A 22,211-nucleotide genomic window follows, 5' to 3' on the forward strand; every position below is an offset into this window, starting at 1 on the left:
CCAGATGTACGTATTTAGTTGGATCAAGGCTTGGTAAGTAACTTGCAAGATTTTGTATTTGCTGTGTTTGTTTTATTGCAACTGAATTGAATTTCTCAAGAATGATTTTACAGTTTAACAGATCTGAAAATTATATTTTTTTTTACAAGAACAGGGAAATTTAAGGTCACCTGATAGACGCCTTTTAGATAATGAAAGATTATAATCAAATAAATGATATATTTCACTGACCAGTGAGAACAATCTTGGGGAGAAAGTACAAATTCAAAATTATCATAAATTAAAGGGAGAGTTTAGAATTATTTCCTGTCCTAGAGTTGTCATAACATGTCCAAACAGTGGATTAATTTTTTTTTACATAGATGATTAATGTTCATAATCCACTAACTCAAACCAAAGGTGATTTTCAAACCAAAGTTGTGAAGAATAAAGTATTTAATTGCAAAGATGATGATTAAAATGTGTGGAGACTAGATTTGGCCGATAGTTGATGAACAATATCCTGCTTACGCTTTAGAGTCACAGAGATGTACAGCATGGAAACAGACCCTTTGGTTCAACCTGTCCATGCCGACCAGATATCCCAACCCAATCTAGTCCCACCTGCCAGCACCCGGCCTATATCCCTCCAAACCCTTCCTATTCATATATACTCATCCAAATGCCTTTTAAATGTTGCAATTGTACCAGCCTCCACCACATCCTCTGGCAGCTCATTCCATACACGCACCACCCTCAGTGTGAAAAAGTTGCACTTAAGGTCTCTTTTGTATCTTTCCCCTCTCACCCTAAACCTATGTCCTCTAGTTCTGGACTCCCCAACCCCAGGGAAAAGACTTTGTCTATTTATTCTATCCATGCCCCTCATAATTTTGTAAACCTCTATAAGGTCACCCCTCAACCTCCGACGCTCCCGGAAAACAGCCCCAGCTTGTTCAGCCTCTCCCTATAGCTCAAATCCTTCAACCCTGGCAACATCCTTGAAAGGGTTCAGAAAAGATTTACAAGTTTCACATGATAAAACTTTTCTTCTACAATCCAAAACACGGTCATAAAAGTGTTAGTGTCATGGGAATTTAAACCACAGTCCAGTATCCCTCAATGTCAAGGGATAGAATCTGAATTAATGACCATAAATGCCAAACCTCTCATGAACTGGACACAAAAGGTAATCAAATAAAGTACACAGAATATGCACTTGGCTAGTTGAAAAGGTATTTTGTTCCAGTGTAACTACAGATGTATTTACATTTAATAAAAATTATTTAAAACTTCAGAGTTCACTTTAGAGAAGTTACATCTGATATGCAGAAACTTTCAGAATAAAATCAGACACGTTCCTTCAGGCAGTCAACTTAGATACAATATTTAGTGGCTAGCCAAATCTTTCTAGCTAGAAAACTTCCAACTTGATTAAAATGTGTTAGGGGAGTGACTCAGTCTGTATTTATCCACATGAAAGAAAATCTGCTAAAGTCTTTTTTTTTGATCTGGTGAATTGCGATACAGTGTTCATAAGAGTTTACAGGACCTGGGAATCAATGCTGATAAATGAAAATTCCCAGAGAAAGTCACAAAAAAATTTAAAGTTCTTTTCATATCCCAAGCAGCTAAGCAGAACTCACCCGTTTCATAAAAATGTGCCAAAAGTTCATCTTTTTCTACAAATCGCTGGTAAAGCCATTTAGTTAATGCCTCACTCTCTATTGGAACGTCCTTAATGGGATAGATCCTGCAGAAAAGAAACAAGGATAACACACTTTAGAAAATCATGAACAGCAAATTTGCATTTGAGGGATTCATTTTATTGTTGCAGTTTTTCTTCAAAGCTTAAAACCTTTATTTCCCTGCACAGTAAACAAGAGATGGATTCCAAGGTTTTTGTATTACACAAATGCCTGGCCAACATCCAAGCAAGGAAAATGCCAGCCACTTCCCTCTTCAACATCTTGAAGTTGCAATTGTGAGCTTTAAGATTTTGATTCTTTGGAACTGTATCTAGAGGCCTATCAGATGACTAGATTTCTGGACTATATTTTCAAATTTAGGATAAATGAAAGGGGCTCATGTGACCTGATCAGTTTTTCGGGTAGAGATCAAAGGAGATATCTCATGGTCTTCCTGAGAGGACACAAGGTATCTGCGCACATTAGCTGCAGTTTCTGAGTATACAATTAGTCAACAGTCTTTTAAAGTCTCAGAAAGATATTATAGACAATGAGTTGTAAACAGTTGTGCTCTAAACTATCCACTTACTTCTATGATGAAAGGAATGGAGATGAAAAATAGTCAATTAGCGTTTCTACTTAATTAAATGTTAGATGTTTCACATTGCCACGGGGAAGAAGGCATTGTTGTCACTGCTGACATCAGGGACAGGATTCCCTACAAATCCATGAATATTAGACACTACAGTCTGAGTTGGCCTGTAGCCATCTGAGGGGTACACAGCACCACAGACATAAGCATCCAAAACACAAAGTGCTGACTTTGTTGTTCATCACACAAAATATGGGTGGAAGCCTGTGATCAGATTGAACAGTTCATAAGGATTTAGGGGAGGCTGAAAATTCTCCTAGTTTGGGTCAGAGGGAACAATCTACAGGGTAACCTATGCAGTAAAAGTCCAATCTGTATCAGAAGTTACCTGGCTAGGAGATTAAAAGCAAGCAAACCACAGAGCTGAAAATAATTTTGACTGGTTCTTGCATGAAGTATCCATTTACAGGATAGCGCAATTTACATCCGTTAGGGCAACAGTGTCAGTTGTCTTAAAAATTAGAGTGTCACTCTCTGTATTTAATACATAAGCTGCTCACATACCAAATTGTATCTAATCAAGAGTATGTCTTTAGTCATTTGAGATACTAAGGTTCTAAAATATGAAATCTTGTCATGTCATTATTTTACATAACTTTTAAAATGGTACTTGAACTTCCAGTTATCAGTCTCGCCCAAGTTTTCAACAGCTGGGACCTCACCATAAGTTTAACAGGACCAAACAAATCAACATTGTGGCCTCAAAGCAGACCAGAGACTAAACGTTCTAAAGACAAGTTACTTTTCTGATCCCATCAAAGGCTCTCCCAATTCTAGTAGGTTCAGCACTTAGCCATCCCTCAACTTTTACTACTACAAAACAAAAACATCAAATCTCCAAGTCATGCAATATCCAGTCTTGGGCATACATTATTGTTTCTTCATCATAAGTAGCTCAAAATTCTGGAATTCCCTATTTAACACTATTGTTCCAGTACTACCTCTACAAGTACTCCAGTGGTTTAAGAGGAAAGCTAATCATAGACTTCTCAGGTACAGAGAGAAACACTTAGAGTATTTGCAAATTTACATTTCATTACTGGATATTAAATTCCAACAATCAAATAACATGCATTGTGTTTTTTTAAGAAGCAGATCAAACAGAGGGGGGTTGACTTTATACAACCCAATTTATAACTTGTGTCCCAAAACATGCAAAAGTCAATGAGTGCTTTTGAAATATAGTAACCGTTGTAACTTAAAGGAAAACAAGAGCTAGTTCTGTGATGATACAGTGTCTTTAAGAAATATGTGCTGTCCTCTTTCTCCTGCAGAGGGGTGTTGTCACAGTGGTGCCGAAATAACAGACAGGTGGGAAATAGCTTTGGGTTCTCCCTGGGTATTTTCTTTTCAAAAAATAGGACAAAAGAATCACAAATGGACAGGGTCAGGCTCACATAAACCCAAACTGGTTTGGCTTTCAGTTAATTGGTATATTTTCCCAGCTGCTGGAGCTGATATCTTGAGTTCACTGCTGCTACTGTGAAATCTTAGAGAGGTTTCCTCTTTAAAAAAAATCAAACTGGCAGTTTTTTTTTCATTTTATTTCTACTGGATTGGAGACAACAAGACTAACAATTGTTGCGGAATTGCTTTTGCCAAGAGTGTGTTTATGGGATGCTGCCTATATTGGAACAGTTGATGTTTATTGGTTACATAATACACTATTTTGTTAAGTATTTCAATAGAGTAAAGTTATGTCAATTCTTCTTTGTAGTACTGTAACTGTGCTGTACCTTTCATAGAATCCCTACAGTGTGGAAACAGGCCCTTCAGCCCTCCGAAGAGTGTCCCACTCAAATCCATTCCCCTATCCTATTATCCTATATTTACCCCCTAACTAATACATCCCTGAACATTGTGGGCAATTTATCCTGCACAGCTTTGGAATTGGGACGAAACTGGAACACCCAGAGGAAACTCAAAGACATGGGGAGAATGCGCAAATTCCACACAGGCATTCACCTAAGGCTGGAATTGAAACTATGTCCCTGATACTGTGAGGCAGCAGTGTGAACCACTGAGCCACCGTGCTGTCCATTGCCTTTTAAAAAAATATATAAAAGTCGGGGTACAGGCCATCGCCATAATTTACTTTGGTGGTGGGTGGGGTGGGGTCTGGCCCCTCAAGCAGAAAGAGATAGATAACCAATAATATTTTTGATGGTGTGGATTTGGGAATTAGTGTTTGCCTGAACACCTGAAAAACCCTCCTGTTTTTCCAAATGATGGGCTGGAACATTTTACATTCACTCAAGAACAGAGAGCTTAGTTTACTGTTCTGCCTTGAACATGCTCAATTACGGAGGTTCCACAGCATTTGAGGCAGGGAATTCCAAAGACTCACCACCCTGAATGAAGAAATTCCCCTTTTTCCCCCACTTTAAATGGGCCACTCCTTATTCTGACATTACATCCCTGGTTCCGGATACACCAGTCACAGGAAACATTCTATTTATATCCACTTTGTCACACTCTGATGGAGTCAGTTTCCTCCGTCTCTGCTCCCTGGACAATTCTGCCATTGCAGGGATTAGTCTGGTAAATGTCAATTGCTCTTATTCTATAACAACTAAATCTTTCCTTAGATAGGAAACAAAAAGTACAGATTAAATTCATCAGCTGCAGACTCACCAAGGCTCTATACAATAACAACAGTTCTATATTCCAATTCACTAGCAATGATGATCAACAAACCATTTGCCTTCCTTATTGACTGTTACAGTCAATGCTAGCTTTTAGTGACTCATGAAGGAGGACAAATCAGGTCGCTATGGACACTCAACACTTCCCAAACTCCTGCCAGTTAAGAAATAATGATTTTTTTCTATCAAAATGATTAACTTTCTACATTCAAATTAATTTTCCACCTGCCACATTTCTGCCCATTCACCTAGCCTGTCCAATCTTGCATCTTCATCACATCTTATGTTCACCCCTAGTTTTGTGTGAACCTGGAAATTTGGAATTGTTATAACGGGTCCCCACTTCCAGGAAGAGAAGAGGGGTTGGGAAAAGGTGAGAGGGATGGAAGTATTGATGGGCTTACTTTTGTGGCTTGTAGCATTTGAGGTGGAATGTGGCTCAAGTTTGGAGGGGGTGGGCGTGCACGATTTGTTAGCTTTCTCCATGGGATGGTGCATTTGGAGGAAATATCTCAGAATTCAGGTGAAATCATAAAGACTTTCATATTTATTTGATACCACACAGGTGAAGCATTGGCAACCATGGCCTTGATGCTAATGGATTCACATTAACCCCTGAGGACAATGACTGAGACTGAAGAGGTACAGCATAATGTTTTCACACAGCATCTAATCCCATTGTAGATACACACATCTCACTGATTATGGGCAGGATAGCAGACACACACACACACACTGATACGAGCACAGAACAGTTGCAGGACTGGCTAATGAGGAGCCTCTGAAGACATGAAAAAATGCTGCATGTACAAAACAAAATGTGGAAATGTGGCAGGACTTCCAAAAAGTCTGTATGACCATAAGATACAAGTGCAGAATTAGGCCATACAGCCCATTAAGTCAGCTCCACCATTCATCCAAAATAAGTTTCTCAATCCCATTTTCCTGCCTTCTTTCTGTAACATTTAATCCCTTTACTAATGAAGGACTGCGTATCTTTGTTTAAATACACGCAATGACATGGCCTCCCCAGCCTTCTGCGGAAATCAGTTCCTGATTCACCACTCCGGTTGAAATAACTTCTTTCCCTGTAATCTTGCATTTCCCATGGCTAACCTGCACAACTTTGGATGGGAGGGGAAACCAGACCACCTGGAGGAAACCCACGCAGACATGAAGAAAATGCACCAACTCCACATAGACAGTCTCTCGAGATCGGGGGGGGGAGGGGGAATCAAACCCACACCCTGGCACTGTAAGGCAGCAGTGTTAACCACTCAGCCATATACCACCCCTTCTTTGTCCATTCTCCTAACCTATCCAAAAGTTTTTGCAACCTCCCCACATCCTCAACATTATCTGCCCCTTTGCCTACCTTTATATCATCTGCAAACTTAGCAACAATGCTATTAATTCCTTATAACATGAATAGTTCTAACCCCAAGGGAACTCCACTAGTACCACCTGCCATCCTGAGAAAGATCCCTTATCACTACTCTCTGCCTTCTGTCAGTTATCCATGCCAGAATCTTGCCATAATACCACGGATTCTTATTTTAATGAACCACCTCCCCCACTGGAGCACCTTGTCAAAGGCTTTTAGGAATTCCAAATAGATTATGTCAACTGTCTCTGCTTTGTCTAGCTTGCTCATTACCTCCTCAAAGAATTCTAATAGATTTGTCAGGCATGACCTCCCCTTCACGAATCAGTGCTGACTCACTCTTATCCTTAATTATGGACTGTAAAACCTTACCAGTAACAAAGATCAGGCTAACCAGCCTATAAGCTTCATGTGCTCTGCATCCCTCCCTTCTTAAACAGGGGTTACATTCCTAATTTTCCAGTCCTCTGGGACTCTCACTGACTCCAGTGACTCCTGAAAGATCACCACCCAAATGCCTCAACAATCTCCTCCAGAAGGGTGTGGGTGTGGTCCATGATTTATCCACCTTCAGACCTTTCAGTATCCCAGAATCATCTCCTTCATGCTGGCAACTGTACTTCCCTCTGCCCTGACTCTCTTGAAGTTCTGGTATGCTACTAGTGTCCTGCATAGATACAAAGTACCTACTCAGTTCCTCTGCCATTTCTTTCTTCCCCATTATTACTCCTTCAGCCTCATTTTCCAGTGTTTCAATGGATTCCTCGATTAAAGGATTGGCAACTATCACAGAAGGTTAAACTCAGCAGCTCACTGATGGGATGCTGGGTATGAATTTTGATTCACAATCCACAACAGCTAAGATTCCTGCCACTGGAGATCTCTATTCTGGTAGGTTCCTCATGGCCACAAATCTTTTAAAAAAATATTTGTTTGCGGGAAGTGGGCATTGTTAGCTAGTCCAACATTTATAGCTTATGCTTAATTGATCTGGACAAGGTGGTGTTGAGCTGTCTTGTTGAAGCACTGTAGTTCTTAAGAATTTGGGGATACCTACAGCACTGGTTAAAAAGAGATCTAGCATTATGACCCATAAACAGTGAAATGACAATAACATAATTCAAAGTCAAGATCGTGTATAGCTTGCAAAAATTGTAGGAGATGCTGTTCAATCCAGCTGCTCCCATTGCCCTTCTATGTGGTAGAGGGCTCAGGTTTGGAAAGTGCAATGAGACATGCCTTGGTAGTTACAACAGTGTATTTTGTAGATAGATGTAGTGACAGCAGCTTGCACTGTGATGAAGGAAGTTAACATTGCAGATAGTTGCCATTGTGCCAATTAAGCACAGTGTGTTCAATCATACTCCTTAGTCATGCCTTGTAAATGGTGGATAGGCATCAGAAAGACTACACTGCAGAATTCCTAGCATCCGACCGGCCCCTTGTAGCCATAGGAGTGGCCCAGTTCAGTTTCTGATCAAATGTCACCAACACCAAACCACCTCCACTCCCCATAAAATGCTGTAAGTGGGGCAATCAGCAAAGATAATGTGACTGAAGTTCAAGAGGGCAGTGGTTAGATTCTCTTTTGTCAGACACTGTTATTGCTTGGCATTTGTGTGGTGTGAATATTATTAGCTACTTCTTAACCAACCCTGGCTATTGTCTATGTCGTGCTGCAGATGGACCTAGGTTGCTTCAGTAGCTGAGTAGTGGTGAACAGTGCTGAACAGTGTGCAATCATCAGCAAGCACCCCACTTCTAACTTATGATGGAAAGAAGATCTTTGTAGCAGCACTGAATTCATTTAAGCAAAGGACATATCCTGATGAACTCCAGGGACTGAGACGACTGACCTCCAACAGTGACAAACTTCTTTATTTTAAGTTATGACTCCAACTAGCATAATGTTTAGCCCTATCATTGAGGGACAGCATATTTGTGGCACCTATGCCTGCTCTTGGATTACTTATCCAACACGTAACTTGACATCCATCAAAGCTCATCCACAGCTGGAAGCAAGGTAGGAGCACACAACTGCCAGGCAGAACAGAACTAAAAACAAAAGTTGTAACAGAACTAAAAAAAAATTACACTTAGGCGTTTGTTTAATGCATCTCATTTGGAGATTTGATCAGAATCTATTAAATTATAGTGCTAGTACTAGTTTCTGTCCTGACTTCATCAGTCTCTCACTTGTGTATTAATCTGGTTTGGTTTGGATTGATGAAGTGCTATCAAGGTGAGATTTCCCTGATCTAGGCTCATATTATACCTTACCATTGCACATGTAAGGCCAGCTCTGGTATTGATACGTGATATGAAAAAAATTAGGAGAACAAGGCAAGCATGTTTTCAATTAACAAATTTCACATTCTTAAGATGTTCTCAAAGTGTTGTCTTCACTCTATGCCATCCAAAGCCTATTGTACTTTAGGTTCCACTGTTGGCTGGCATGGTCCTTTATCTTTATTCTAAAACTTATATCAGAGGATGTGACTTAGTCCACTTGATCACCCCCTGTCTGGAGTGGCTGCTTGCGATAGTGGTTAAGCATAGCATATGATGATTAGCAAGATAAGAGTCAGGAAATACTAGAGAGTTGCCTACTCTGTGTAATCATTGAAATCACAATTATGGTTCTGTAGTTGCATGGCTCTCTTCTAATGCATCACAAGCTCAGGAAGTGACAAAGGCAATGTTGAAGGTTTCAACAACAGATGAACTAAAATGGAGGTGGAAAGTGACAAAGAGGATACTTGGAAGATCAGCTCAGGGCCAACTGTGCTACAGAGCGGGTAAGTATAAAAAAGATGGTACACTAATGGAGGTAATTCCATGCTTTAAAACGATCAGAGACTGACTTGACCCCAGAACCACACAACTGGCACAGGATGAAACTTTAACAGCCAGGGAGTGTGTTCCTGAGTTAGGTAAGGCTGGATCTGCCCTCAGCCAACTTAAAGGTCTTCATAACTGAAATAAAATTTAAGTTTTAAAAGAAAATGTATTCTTTTTGTTTAATCTATAGGAACTCCCTTGACTTTTCTGCTCATTTAATTGGAAAAAATCCAAAGCCTCCGTTTCCCCCACAGGATGCATTCTTTAAAACCAATGAAACGAGATGTACGGAGATAGATACAATCTCAGTTTGAAAGTAATTAAATTATTAATCATCCACATAAAACAAATTTCCAGTTGGTAATGATCCTTGCTTTCTGATCGTTGTTGATTTCTGCAGGGAACAAATACACAGTTCTTAAACAGGAAAAACCCCAACCTTTAAACAGGTGCAGTGGTCATCAGTATGGACTGTAATGTGGCTACACAAAATCCATTCAATGAGTATTTCACTCGTAATCACTATTTTAAAAAAAACAGAAATGTTTGTTGCAAATGCAAAGTTAGATACTTCCTCAAATATATGTAATTCATGCTAAGTAGTAAAACCTGATGAACAGGCAAAAGGTACTTGACTCTCAAGCTTCTGCACTTCACAGCAAATATCACTATTTCATGTCAAGCAAGTTATTTTGGAGCAACTCAAACTAATTGTTACACTCTCACTACAAGATTTGCCTACCCTTGTCCAGGGTATTATAAGCTCTCACAAATTGAACTGCATTTCACCTCTAAATAGGCTGCAAATTATCAATGAATATCTCAGATGTTAACCATTTTTACGAATCTGAAGTAGTGGTGCGTGGAATTGCATAAGCAAAATGAATTCTACAAAAAGTGACATCCGGAGACTTCAACTGAGAAATAAAGTCCAGAGAAGGAAATCACAGGTACAGCAGCTGACAATTCGTCAATACTGTTACACAAAGCTGCAGGACAATGTTCTTTCCAGTTGAAGATATAATAAAAAAAGGACAGTACCAGGAACACAAAACAAGAGAATTTTTGGTATCTTACAAAGTGCAAGCTGCTTGAAATCTGGAGCAGACCTTCAAGCACTTGTGAGCTGACATGATATTAATTGCTGCTGTGAGACATAAACAGAGGTCATAAAAAGACACATTTAAACAGAGCCAAACTGGCAGGTGGTTAGGATTGCAAACATGGCTAAATGTTTGTTACACAAACTAAAATGAGTAATTGTAAACACAATGATATCTAAGTGAAGGATAGGACAGAGTCCGTAGGACTTGCAAACAATTTGCAGTTATGATGCCATAGTTAAGATCAGGCTACTCTGACCTGAATGTGTTCCCTCAATATTTGCTGCTGCTGTTTGTAGGTAGTCCTGCCAGAAGATCTGCTTTCGAATTGTTATGCTTATCTGTCTTCCACTATCCTCACATCCACTGTAGCCTATTTGCAACCATTGTTTGACAACTGGTACCCAACCACGTGCAGGCCAGGCCTCCTTTTGTTGATCTTGGTTCTTCCTGAGGGAAGAACCTCGGTAGCTTTTCAACTCTGATCAAATGCCCAGAAAGCTGACATTTTCTTTTCTAGATGTCATTTTAGTAGTATAGTTCCTTTCTCTCCTGCCTGTCTAAGTTTTTTAATATTGAATTGTTAATATATGTTGAGCAAATTTTAAAGACCTCTATTTTCTTATTCAAATCTTATTGTCGATTGGGTTTCTGAAGTACACAGGAAAGTGGATAGAATGTAACATCTTAATAGCTTCCCAACTCCCAAATGACATGCTTGAATTTTCTTGTTAACACTTACTTCAATTTCAGAAAATTACATCTGGTTCTTATCTTCTAATTTTTGCATCACATTTGCCATATCAATGCCTACATACTCTAAAAAAATACTATTCATAATCTGAATCACTGAACATTTGCTTCCACGTGGTTTTACTTAAAAATTGAGCTCTAGATAAAAGTGTAAAAACCAAACAATGAAAGTTCCATACAGATTCTAGAATAGGATTTCTAATCTTAGCTCTAAAACCTTAGAGGTTTACAAAATTATGAGGGGCATGGATCGGGTAAATAGACAAAGTCTTTTCCCTGGGGTCGGGGAGTCCAGAACTAGAGGGCATAGGTTTAGGGTGAGAGGGGAAAGATATAAAAGAGACCTAAGGGTCAACCTTTTCACACAGAGAATGGTACGTGTATGGAATGGGCTGCCAGAGGATGTGATGGAGGCTGGTACAATTGCAACATTTAAGAGGCATTTGGAGGGTATATATGAATAGGAAGGGTTTGGAGGGATATGGACCGGGTGCTGGCAGGTGGGACTAGATTGGGTTGGGATATCTGGTCGGCGTGGACGGGTTGGACTGAAGGGTCTGTTTCCATGCTGTACATCTCTATACCTCCAAGTGAGAGAATAAAATGGTCACCTCTAAGAATATAAACTAAAACACTACAGGAATAGATGCAAATTATACTCAAATTAGGTACCATCAGTTCCCTTGGCACACAGAACATTACTGCTTTCTTCTGGACAGGCCATACACAGTAAACACTAGCACCTCCTGACAAATAGAATAAATACTAATTAACCCGCTGCTGCTGAACACTTTAAGTAAACACCACAGACTATTTCCTTAACACTGCACTGCAAATTGTCAGTATATTAATTGGAAATCTGCGGTTGCCGAGTACATTGACTAAAAAAGAACCTACAAGGGGTTTCAAGCATCTTAAACAATATCATGAAGTACTTTCATGGACTACAAATTTCTGCTCTTCATAATTCTCTATCCTCAGACCTGCAAGAAATTAATTTCTTGGTTTCCAAAATTGATATTATCTGCTTGGCATTTTAACCCCAAACTCCTCACCCAGTCCTAACTTCAGAGTATCCTCTATTTTCTCCACTGTTTTGCCAAATCTCAGTCAGACTGATTTGTTCTATATAGACAGTAGGCCAACCTATTGAATCTTTGAGTCTGTTCCTGACACACAGGCCACCTGCCTTGCAGATGTACAAGGTATTTGCAAATATTACCAACCCCTGTGTTCAGAATTTAGCTCTTTTTTACCCACATCAGCCCCCCCCACCTCCTCATAGTTTTAAACCTCATCTTATAGTCCATCCTAACCTTTCCATTCTCTCAATTTCTTTTTAAACATACCTCTTTCCCATCTTCTATCACATTACCACCCAGTTGCACAGCTATTTCTTCAAGCATTTTATTTTAATCCATTCAATCTGACTTGCACTTCGAACTTTCTAGTAAAGCCATGCTATTAACAATATTGTTATGATCAAAATCAATAGTTTAAATTAATGAAGGACTAATATTCCCCCCAAATATTTTGTAGTGATATGCAATGCAAGTCTACTTCCAATCCCCACTGACACTTTATTGAATCTCACCTTTGGCAGCTCAGATGGATAATTCAGCAGTTCAAGAAAAATTAAACCAGTCAGTTCAAGCCGTACTCATTGTTTTAATGCACAGTATTCTACTACTGCATTACCAATTAAAATATGTAAACAAATCAAATCAGAGTTGTTAAAGAAAATTCCAGTCACCTCACATTATGATGCAGGCATATTAGCAAAACCAATTTACTTGATAATCACTCTCAGTGACACAGATCAGAGCTCAACCTTTTACTTTACCATTGTGACGTACTCAGCCGATCCAAAATTCAGAATAATACAATATCAAAATTAAAACAATGTTTGTGATCTGATTGGCTTGTATACAGCAAGATGCTCAGGCTGGTAACACTAGTTAGAACAAATGCAAAAGCATTCACCAACACTCACTCTAAAGTGTAAACCTATGCATTAGATTTCTTTATTTACCTCCATTTTTCTAAATAAATACCTATAACATTATTTTCACATACTAAAATAATTCAATAGAATGTCTAGTTTTGTGTGAAAAAGCTTTGATTGATATGCAATCTGGATTAAAGTTGCACTCCACAAGAGAAAGATTATTTTGTGCAATGCTAAAATCTGTAGTTAAATTGCTAAGTGTATTTTATATAAATTATTGTTAGAGAGAGAATTGAAGATTATGGGTTGAATTTGATGCAGTTTACTGCAACTGGAGCCATAGTGGCAGGCCTACTTAATTATGTGAGCAGCTCCGTGTCTGTTTCCAATACAGAAAACCTTCCCCCAATCGAATGTGACCTTGGAAGGGTCAAATTAACATCCTTTATCTCTGAATCCATGATAATGTAGTTGTTGTTTAAAGATTAAAATGGAGGCCAATAACTTTACCACATACCCCACAAAACATCTAGTCATTTATTGACCTGCCTGTTGCACAACATTGCAATGCAAAAAAGTCTGTATTTAGGAGGCAGAAAAGCTATTACAGTCATCATCCATTAAGTAAGGTTTGTGTGAAGGCCAGGAAACAGAAGGATGGCAAGCATAATGTCATGAATGAGATGCAAGGGATCAGTTAATATACTTCTACTGACCTATTTATTCCCCTCTGCTGAAATTATACAAAGTCTCTCAGTATTAATGGTCCTTGTAAACTCCTTTACCATTCCCTTAATCTTGCATTAAAGAACAGCAAAGCCATTCAGCCAACTTTTATAGTTTACAATATGGACATAGAAGCTATTTAAAATTACTCAAGTACTATGAACAATAAAAGTGACTAGTTTAATATCAAATGTGATAACTGTCTTGAATTAGTTTTACAACAAGTGTCAACTCATGAACCTAGTGAGCTTTTACTGAATCGTCTTCTATGCAAGTGTATCACTTCTTAGGGAAAGAGACTAGCACTATATGCAATTCTCCACGTAAATGAAATATTCCACAGAGGCTGATATCCTGTCACCAGCAAAGCAAAGAGGATAAATAGACAAAGTCTCTTCCCTGGGGTAGGTAAATCCAGAACTAGAGGGCATAGGTTTAGAGTGAGAGGGGAAAGATATAAAAGAGAACTAAGGAGCAACTTTTTCCCCGCTGAGAGTGATACGTGTATGGAATGAGCTGCCAGAGGAACTGGTGGAAGCTGGTACAATTGCAACATTTAAAAGGTATTGGATGGGTATATGAATAGAAAGGGTTTGGAGGGATATGGACCAGGTGCAGGCAGGTGGGACAAGATTGGGTTGGAATATCTGGTCGGCATGGACGAGTTGGACCGAAGGGTCTGTTTCCATGCTGTACATCTCTATGACTCCAAGTCAACCTTTATTTACATGTGAAAAGTACTTGACACTGATCCAGCTTCGTCAGAGTGTCAGGATATCTTATACTCTTGTTTTTATCTGTCAGTCAGGACTCCCTTACAGGATCACAATCCGGAAACTCATACTCTAAACGTGAAATGCAGAATATTTAATCCTGAAAGGGAACACGCAAAATTTTGACTCATCTTACTATATTCTACATTGCAATGCACTTCCACTTCCAGTACCTCTTTCTTTTGCAGTCTGTAATGTGAAGATGCAGTGCATGGGGTTAGGAAGGCAGAAATTCTATTATACTGTATTAAACAAGATAAAGAAGAAAAATAAACGACTTATAATGACAAAATAGGAAATGGGGACTCCAATACATAGGGAACTAGGCATACAACAGAAAGCAGAACTGTCATTGAAGCATTATCTGCTTAACATATAATGTACACACATAATACATACTGTACAGCATTTTCCTAAAGTACAGCTGCCTAGAAAAGTTGCTAATTCTATATAGTCATTCAATAAAATAAATAGCTAGTTCCTCCATGAATAACTCATGATCATCTCATTAGCAAAATCAATTTGAAAAACTTATTCAGCAACCATTGCATCAAGTGAAGATACATATTACAGGATAATAGATTCTACTATAATATTAATCTTAGTACATAAACTAACACCATATCATTAAATATGGTAAGACACTTCAGAAATCAGATCACTGAGGGCATAGCAAAATGGTACTTTCTCCTGACTTTATATTTAATGATTAATTATTTTGTTCAGATGAAACCCAAGCAAAAAGGGTAAACTCCATAAATAAGGGAAGAAAAGAGGCACTGTCATACAAAATGCTACAAGCTGAAAGTGATTAAAAGTCCTTAGCAAAGTCAAGGAAACAGTACAGTGGGTCTGCATGATTTTCAGAAACTGATGAATTATTGCCTGTGTAGTCCCATCATAAAAAGAACTTGCATGGCTGACTTGTGTTTTTTTTTTCTTTTGACTTGTTGCCTTGTAATTCATACATTTCTGAGGTAGCAAACAATTCAGTCCATTTACTATTTCACTGTAGATTGATGTGTGATCACATCCTGAAATAATTGCAACACAGGAAGACTTTTCAGCCCAAACAGTCTTAGACTCAGTTTTACAGCACGGAAACAGACTCTTCAGTCCAACTTGTCCATAGCAACCAGAACCTAAATTAATCCAGGCCATTTTCCAACATTTGGTCCATATCCCTCTAAACCCTTTCTATTCATGTACCTATCCAGATGACTTTAAAATGGTGTAATTGTACCAGCTTCCATTACTTCCTTCGGCAATTCATTCCATACACGCACCACCCTGTGTGTGAGAAAGTTGCCCTTTTGTCAGTGTTTTATACTTTTATAATTGTAAGCACCTTTCCAGATCTCCTTTGTTCTAACTAATGCAGCCCTAATGTCTCAAAAAATGGATTGAAAAATCCTGATGACTTTGCTTTTCTTTAAAATTGCCTCAACATTTTTCCAATAGTCTGGAGTCCAAAACTGCAGACAGCATTCGAACTGTGTTCTCACTAAGGCTTTATTAATGTTATATTGCTAACTCCCAGCAATACCTCTCGCTAAACAGCTTCATTTTAGTTAGCTTTTCGGATTAACTAAATCCACTTGAAATGCAATGTTTTGAGAGATGGAACGACAAAATCCCTCATCTCTCTAATCATTAGTTGAACCTCACATTTAGACACTGAATTTCAACCATTAATTTTTGCCTATCCCACCATCTAATCAATGTCAGAATTATCCTTCATGTCTTTATATAGCTTAAAAGTTTATGCATGCTCCCTTTACGCCATGAACAAAACAATCAGAAGTTGTCCCACAACTGAACAACTTGGTATATTTTTATTTACTAGCAAGCAGTGAAAAACTGTCTTTTAACTGCCTTTCGATTTTTCTCTTTTAACCAGTTTAAATCTAAGTCTCGCAAATAAGATTTGAACTCTGACTCTGGAGTGAATGTTGCCTCTGGCCCACAAGTGATTCTGCTAAATAGATTCACGTGCAGCATTTATCAAGGGTCAGATGAATTGAAAACCTCAATCCTTTTTCCAGCATAAAACTAAATCTGATCAGCAAAAATACACACCCAAGTTCTAAGTGTGCTTATAAAACAAAACACCAGCTATAGAGCAGGAATACTCATTAGATCAAACAATGCATTAATTTGAACACTTCACCTAATCTCTGGATCAGTGGTGCTGGAAGAGCACAGCAGTTCAGGCAGCATCCAAAGTGCAGCAAAATCGATGTTTCGGACAAAAGCCCTTTATTCCTGATGAAGGGCTTTTGCCCGAAACGTCGATTTCGCTGCACTTTGGATACTGCCTGAACTGCTGTGCTCTTCCAGCACCACTGATCCAGAAGCTGGTTTCCTGCACCTGCAGTCATTGTTTTTACTTCACTCCAATCTGCCATTCCTAGAATAAATTTGTAATTTTAGATATACATTATAGAGAGACTTACTATTGGATTTTCCTCCACTTACTCAGTTAACAGCCATTAACACTGCAGGAGCGATTGCAAGTGGAATATTGTTACTAAATACTGTTGTGTGCACAAAAGGGAGGACAGAAAAAGATGATAGTTAAAAAAAACAGTATCTGTTAAGTATGTTGAATGGTTTCCTTTAAAATTGGGAAATGTGAACAAAAGGAAGAAAGTATGTAGACCATGAAAACTTGAGCCAACAAAACACTGCAATTAAGAACAGAAGAACTAGGAGCCAGAGTGCGCAATTCAGCCCCTCCACCATTTGATACAATCATGACTGATCTCCTCTTTGTCTCAACTCCAGTTTCCTGCCCGCTCTCTATAACCCTTCATCCCATTACGAATTAAAAACCTGTCCACCTCCTTAAGTTTACTCAACGTCCCAATATCCACCACACTCTCTAAAAGTGGATTCTACAGATTCACAACCCTTTGAGAGAAACAATTTCTCATCTTCGTGGTTAAGATAAGGTGTAGCAGATTTAAAACAGTGACCTCACATTCTAGATTGCCTGACACGAGGAAACATTCTTTCTACATCCACTTTGCTAATCCCATTTAGTATCTTAATTATCTCAATTACATCTCTTGTCATTCTTCTAAACTCCAGACAGTAAAGGTCGAAACTGCTCAGTTTCTCTTCATAAGATAACCCCTTCATCTCTGGAATCGTTCTAGTGAACTTCCTCAGAACTACTTCCAAAGAAATTACATCCCTCTTCAAGGAAGAGGCCCAAAATTGTGTGTAATACTCCAGGTGCACAATCACTAATATGGAGTACAACTGCACCCACACATCTCTACTTTTTATACTCTATTCATTTTGCCTTCCTTATTTCCTTCTGTATCTGCACATATAGTTTTCTGCAATTCAAGTACAATGTCATCAGATCCCTCTGCACTGAAACACTCAACTTTTTCCCTCTTAAGATAAGTTGCCTTTTTATTTCTCAGACCAAAATGGATAACCTCACACTTACCTATGTTAAAATTCATCTGCTAAATATCCTATCCATATCCTTTTATAAATTTCTTATCCATTTATCTCAACTTATTTTCCCACCATTTTAGGCGTCTTCTGCAAATTTGACTACATTACTTTCTACTCCTGCATCCAAGTCATTAATATCGATGATTTGCGGGCTCGAGAACCAAACCTTGCGGCACCTCACTGCATCTTGCCAACTAGAAAAAGATCCATCTATAGAAACATAGGAGATAGGAGCAGGAAGAGGCCAGTCAGCCCTTCGAGCTTGTTCCACCATTTATCACAGTGATGGCTGATTGTCCAACTCAAAACCCTATTCCTGCTTTCACTCAATAACCTTAGATCCCATTCGCCACATGTGCTATATCTTGCAGTCTCTTGAATACAACAATGTTTTAGCATCAACTACTTCCTGTGGTAACGAATTCCATAGGCTCACCGCTCTTTGGGTGAAGAAATGTCTCATGTCCATCCTAAATGGTCCACCCCAAATTCTCAGTCTGTGACCCCTGGTTCTGGATGCACCCAACATCAGGAACATCTCTGCAGGACCCCATCTAGTCCTATTACAATTTTAAGCCTTTATGAGATCCTCCCTCACTCACCTGAACTCCAGTTCAAACAATCCTAACCTAGTCAATCTCTCCTCATACGTCACTCCTGCCATCCCCGGAATCAGCCTGGTAAACCTTCGCTGCTCTCCCTCAAGAGCAAGAGCATCCTTCCTCAGAAAAGGAGACCAAGATTGGGACATAATATTCCAGGTGTGGCCTCACCCAGGCCCTGTGTAACCTCAACACATCCCTGCTCTTGTACTCAAAATGTCTCACAACGAAGACCAACATATCATTTGCCTTCTTTACCACCTGCTGCACCTTCACGCTTGCCTTCAGCGACTGGTGCACAAGGACACTCAGGTCCAACTGCACACTCCCCCACCCAACTTACAGCCATTCAGGTAGTAATTTATCCAGACTCTGTCGGTCAGCCAGTCCTCTATCCCAGCTACTAAATTACCCCTAACCCTTATTACCCCTCACCTTGTCCAGTAATCTTTTGAGCAGCAACATAAATGCCTTCTGGAAGTTCAGATATATTACTGGATCCCCATTATTCATATGGCTTATTACATCTCCAACGAACTCTAGCAAAGTAGTCAAACATGATTTATGTTTCATAAAACCATGCTGACTCCAATGGATTATACTTTGACTTTCCAAAATGTCCTGTTATTATTTCCTTAATAATGGATCTGACAATTTCTAAAGATAAGTTGAACTGTTCTACATTTTCCTATTTTCTGCTTTCCTCTCATTTTGAATAAGGGTATTAGATAAACATTTTTCTAATCCATTTGAACTTTTCCTACATCCAGGGAATTTTGGAATGGTATAAACAATGGAACTTCTATTGTTGCTGCCACTTCCTTTAAGACACTAGGACATCACCTGGGGACTTGTCTGCTTTAAATCCCAATAGTTTACCCAGCACTTCTTCCCCAGTGATGATGATGGTCTCTCGAAAATCAAGTACATGGCCATGAAATCTGTGAAAAATAGTCACCTTCAAAATTAGTTTTAATGCATTCTTGAAATTAACAATGTAATTATTAATTTTTGATACAGAGGTGAGTAAAATAAATTACGTTAAAATCCAGCCTTCAGTTCCACTTTACAATGGGTCACAAATGGACCAAATGCAATCTCAATAAGCATTTTCTGTAAAGAAAACTTCAGGACATACATCCAACAGTACAGAAGATACAACTACAATTTTCCAGTTTACAATCATTACAGTAAGTGTTCAGTGTGCCAAACGTCTCAAGGGTTCCATCAGTTCCTGCTTCCTTAGCAGAAATCTCCCGTATACAGCTTAGATCTTGTCCAGGAGCGACTAATCTACCTAATCAAAGGTAGAGGACTCACGATGCCCTCTTCCACTGGCTCAAAGGGATTCTGGCATGTCTCTAGATGCAGATATACCTAGTGAGTTGAACCTTAGATTGGCAAAAGGTGGATCTCATCACTGGAGCAAGAAAGCAACCTGGAACCTGAATGCTATGGCATTTTAAAAGAAGAAATTGGAATAGTTCAGCTCCCTTAACATAGGAAGGCAAAAAAGACACCACTGACATTGGAGTTAGGTGGGACTTCTTAAAAAGCCCACCTCTAAAACGTACTTCCAACAGTATATGCACCTGCCTGCTTTATGTTCAATATTTGCCCTCCCACTGAAACAGCAAAGACAACACTGGAGACCATTGAAAGGGAGGTTCTAATAAAAACTGGAATTGTCCTGAGGGAGTTCAGTATCTTGTAGTTAATAAAGTTGAGAAATGGTACCTTTATTAGACGTTGTACATGCAAACTAATCCACGGCAAATATGTGAAGCTTCTCTGATGCGTTAAATCCAGAATCAATGAAGTAACAGATGGGAAAACAATGAGTAATTTAAAAAATATAGCCAGCCTAAGTGTAAATATGGTCTGCAGTCAGATTTACCGGGAAAAATCACTTGTAGTTGAGTGGAGTGGTTTAAATTTGATGACAATTTCCTAAACAGCTGTTATGAAATGCTTCAAAAATGCAGTTTCTTAGACATAAAATACTCCTGATGAATGTTATGCTGACATATTCAAAATTCTGGAAAGCAGTTATGAGCTTTTTAAAAGTTTGACTAAGCACTGTTTAGCACTATTGCCTGTAGCCCATCAATAGCAATTCTGGTAAGTGGCTTAATTGTATCTTATTTTTGCAAAATAGAATTTACAACACTTCATTAAAAATAAGTTCGAGAGATATGGCGGTTATTGCCTGGGACAGCAATTTTCTTTTGCCCATCTCGGATTGTTCTTGGGAAGTGGTGGTGAGTTGCATTCTTGGACCACTGTGGTCCTTAGGGCGTGGGTACAGCCACAGTGCTGTTAAGAAAGGAGTTCCAGGACAATGACCCAGAAATAGTTAAGGAATGTTGATATAGTTTCAAGTCAAAATTATGGCTTGGAGGGAAACTTGCAGGTGGTCCCATTCCTTTGCATCTGCTGCCTTTGTCCTTTTAGATGGTGCAGATTGCAAATTTGGAAAATGATATCGAAAGTGCCTGGCTAAGTTTTTGCAATGCATCTTGTAGATAGCTCATATTTCTACCACTGTGTAACAGTGGTGAAGGGAATAAATGCTGAAGATAGTGGATGGGATGCCAATCAAATAGGCTGTTTTGTCCTGGGTTAATGTCAAACATTGAATGTGGTTGGAGATTTACTTGTTCAGACAAATGAAGAGTATTCCATTACATCCTGATGTGTGTCTTCTAGATGGTGGAGAGTCAAGAGGAGAGTTGCTTATTGCAGAATTCCTAGTCCCTGATCTGTACTTGTAGCCACAGTATTTATTTGGCTAGTGCAGTTCAGCTTCTGGTCAATGGTAACTCCTAGGTTGGTAATAGTGGGGGGAATTCAGTGATGATTATACCATTGAATGGTAAGTGGAGATTGTTATAATTCTCTTTCGTTTCAGATGGCGGTTGCCCAGCATTTGAGTGGCTTGAATGTTACTTGCCACTTGTCAGCCAAAGCTTGGATGTTGTCCAGATTATGCTGCATTTAGATGTGGTCTACTTCAGTATCAGTCATCTCAATACTGCTGAACTCTGCACTAATAGCAAACCCTTTCATTTATGACCCTATGGTCACCCATAAGTTTTAATTTTCTTGTCAAGCAAAAGTCTATCTTTGCTTAAAATATGCAACAATCTCAGCTTCACCAACTTTTGAGCAGAGTGTTTTATAGTCTCACAGCCACTAAACAATTCCCTTCTTCTTTGCCCTAAAAGGGTGGTCGCTATTTGGTCTCACCAATGCCCTGTATAACTGACAAATAACACTTGTTTTTATGTTCAATTCCTCTTGTAATAAAGGTTAGTGTTCCATTAGTCTTCCTGATTAAGTGCTGTACCAGCATCTTCTTTTGTGTTAAGAATGTTTCCAACTACCAGAATACTTCTGCCCTAATACGTACCCATTCCAGTTTTGCTGGGACTCCTTGATACTGCACTTGGTCAAATGCTGCCTTGATGTCAAGAACAAATCTCTCTCACCTCACCTCTTGAATTCAGCTCTTTTGTAAATGCTTGACCAAGGCAATATAAGGTCAGAAGTTGAGTGGTTCTGGCAGAATCCAAAGTGAATATCAGTGAACTGACTATTTCTGAGCAAGCCTTGTTTGACAGCATTATCAACCCAGACCATC

At 39.0% G+C, this 22,211-nt stretch overlaps 1 protein-coding gene across 8 annotated transcripts in view; it reads right to left on the minus strand.

The window, feature by feature from the left end:
• Positions 1-22,211, minus strand: part of lpgat1 (lysophosphatidylglycerol acyltransferase 1) — a 133,838-nt gene that overhangs the window by 12,628 nt on the left and 98,999 nt on the right. For all 8 annotated transcript variants that reach the window (XM_060831490.1, XM_060831491.1, XM_060831489.1 and 5 more), the window contains one exon: positions 1,626-1,732. In XM_060831490.1, the coding sequence (XP_060687473.1) occupies positions 1,626-1,732 (107 nt within the window). The remainder of the gene's footprint in view (positions 1-1,625; positions 1,733-22,211) is intronic.

This window comes from Hemiscyllium ocellatum, chromosome 10, assembly GCF_020745735.1.
Source record: "Hemiscyllium ocellatum isolate sHemOce1 chromosome 10, sHemOce1.pat.X.cur, whole genome shotgun sequence".
Classification (NCBI taxonomy): domain Eukaryota; kingdom Metazoa; phylum Chordata; class Chondrichthyes; order Orectolobiformes; family Hemiscylliidae; genus Hemiscyllium; species Hemiscyllium ocellatum.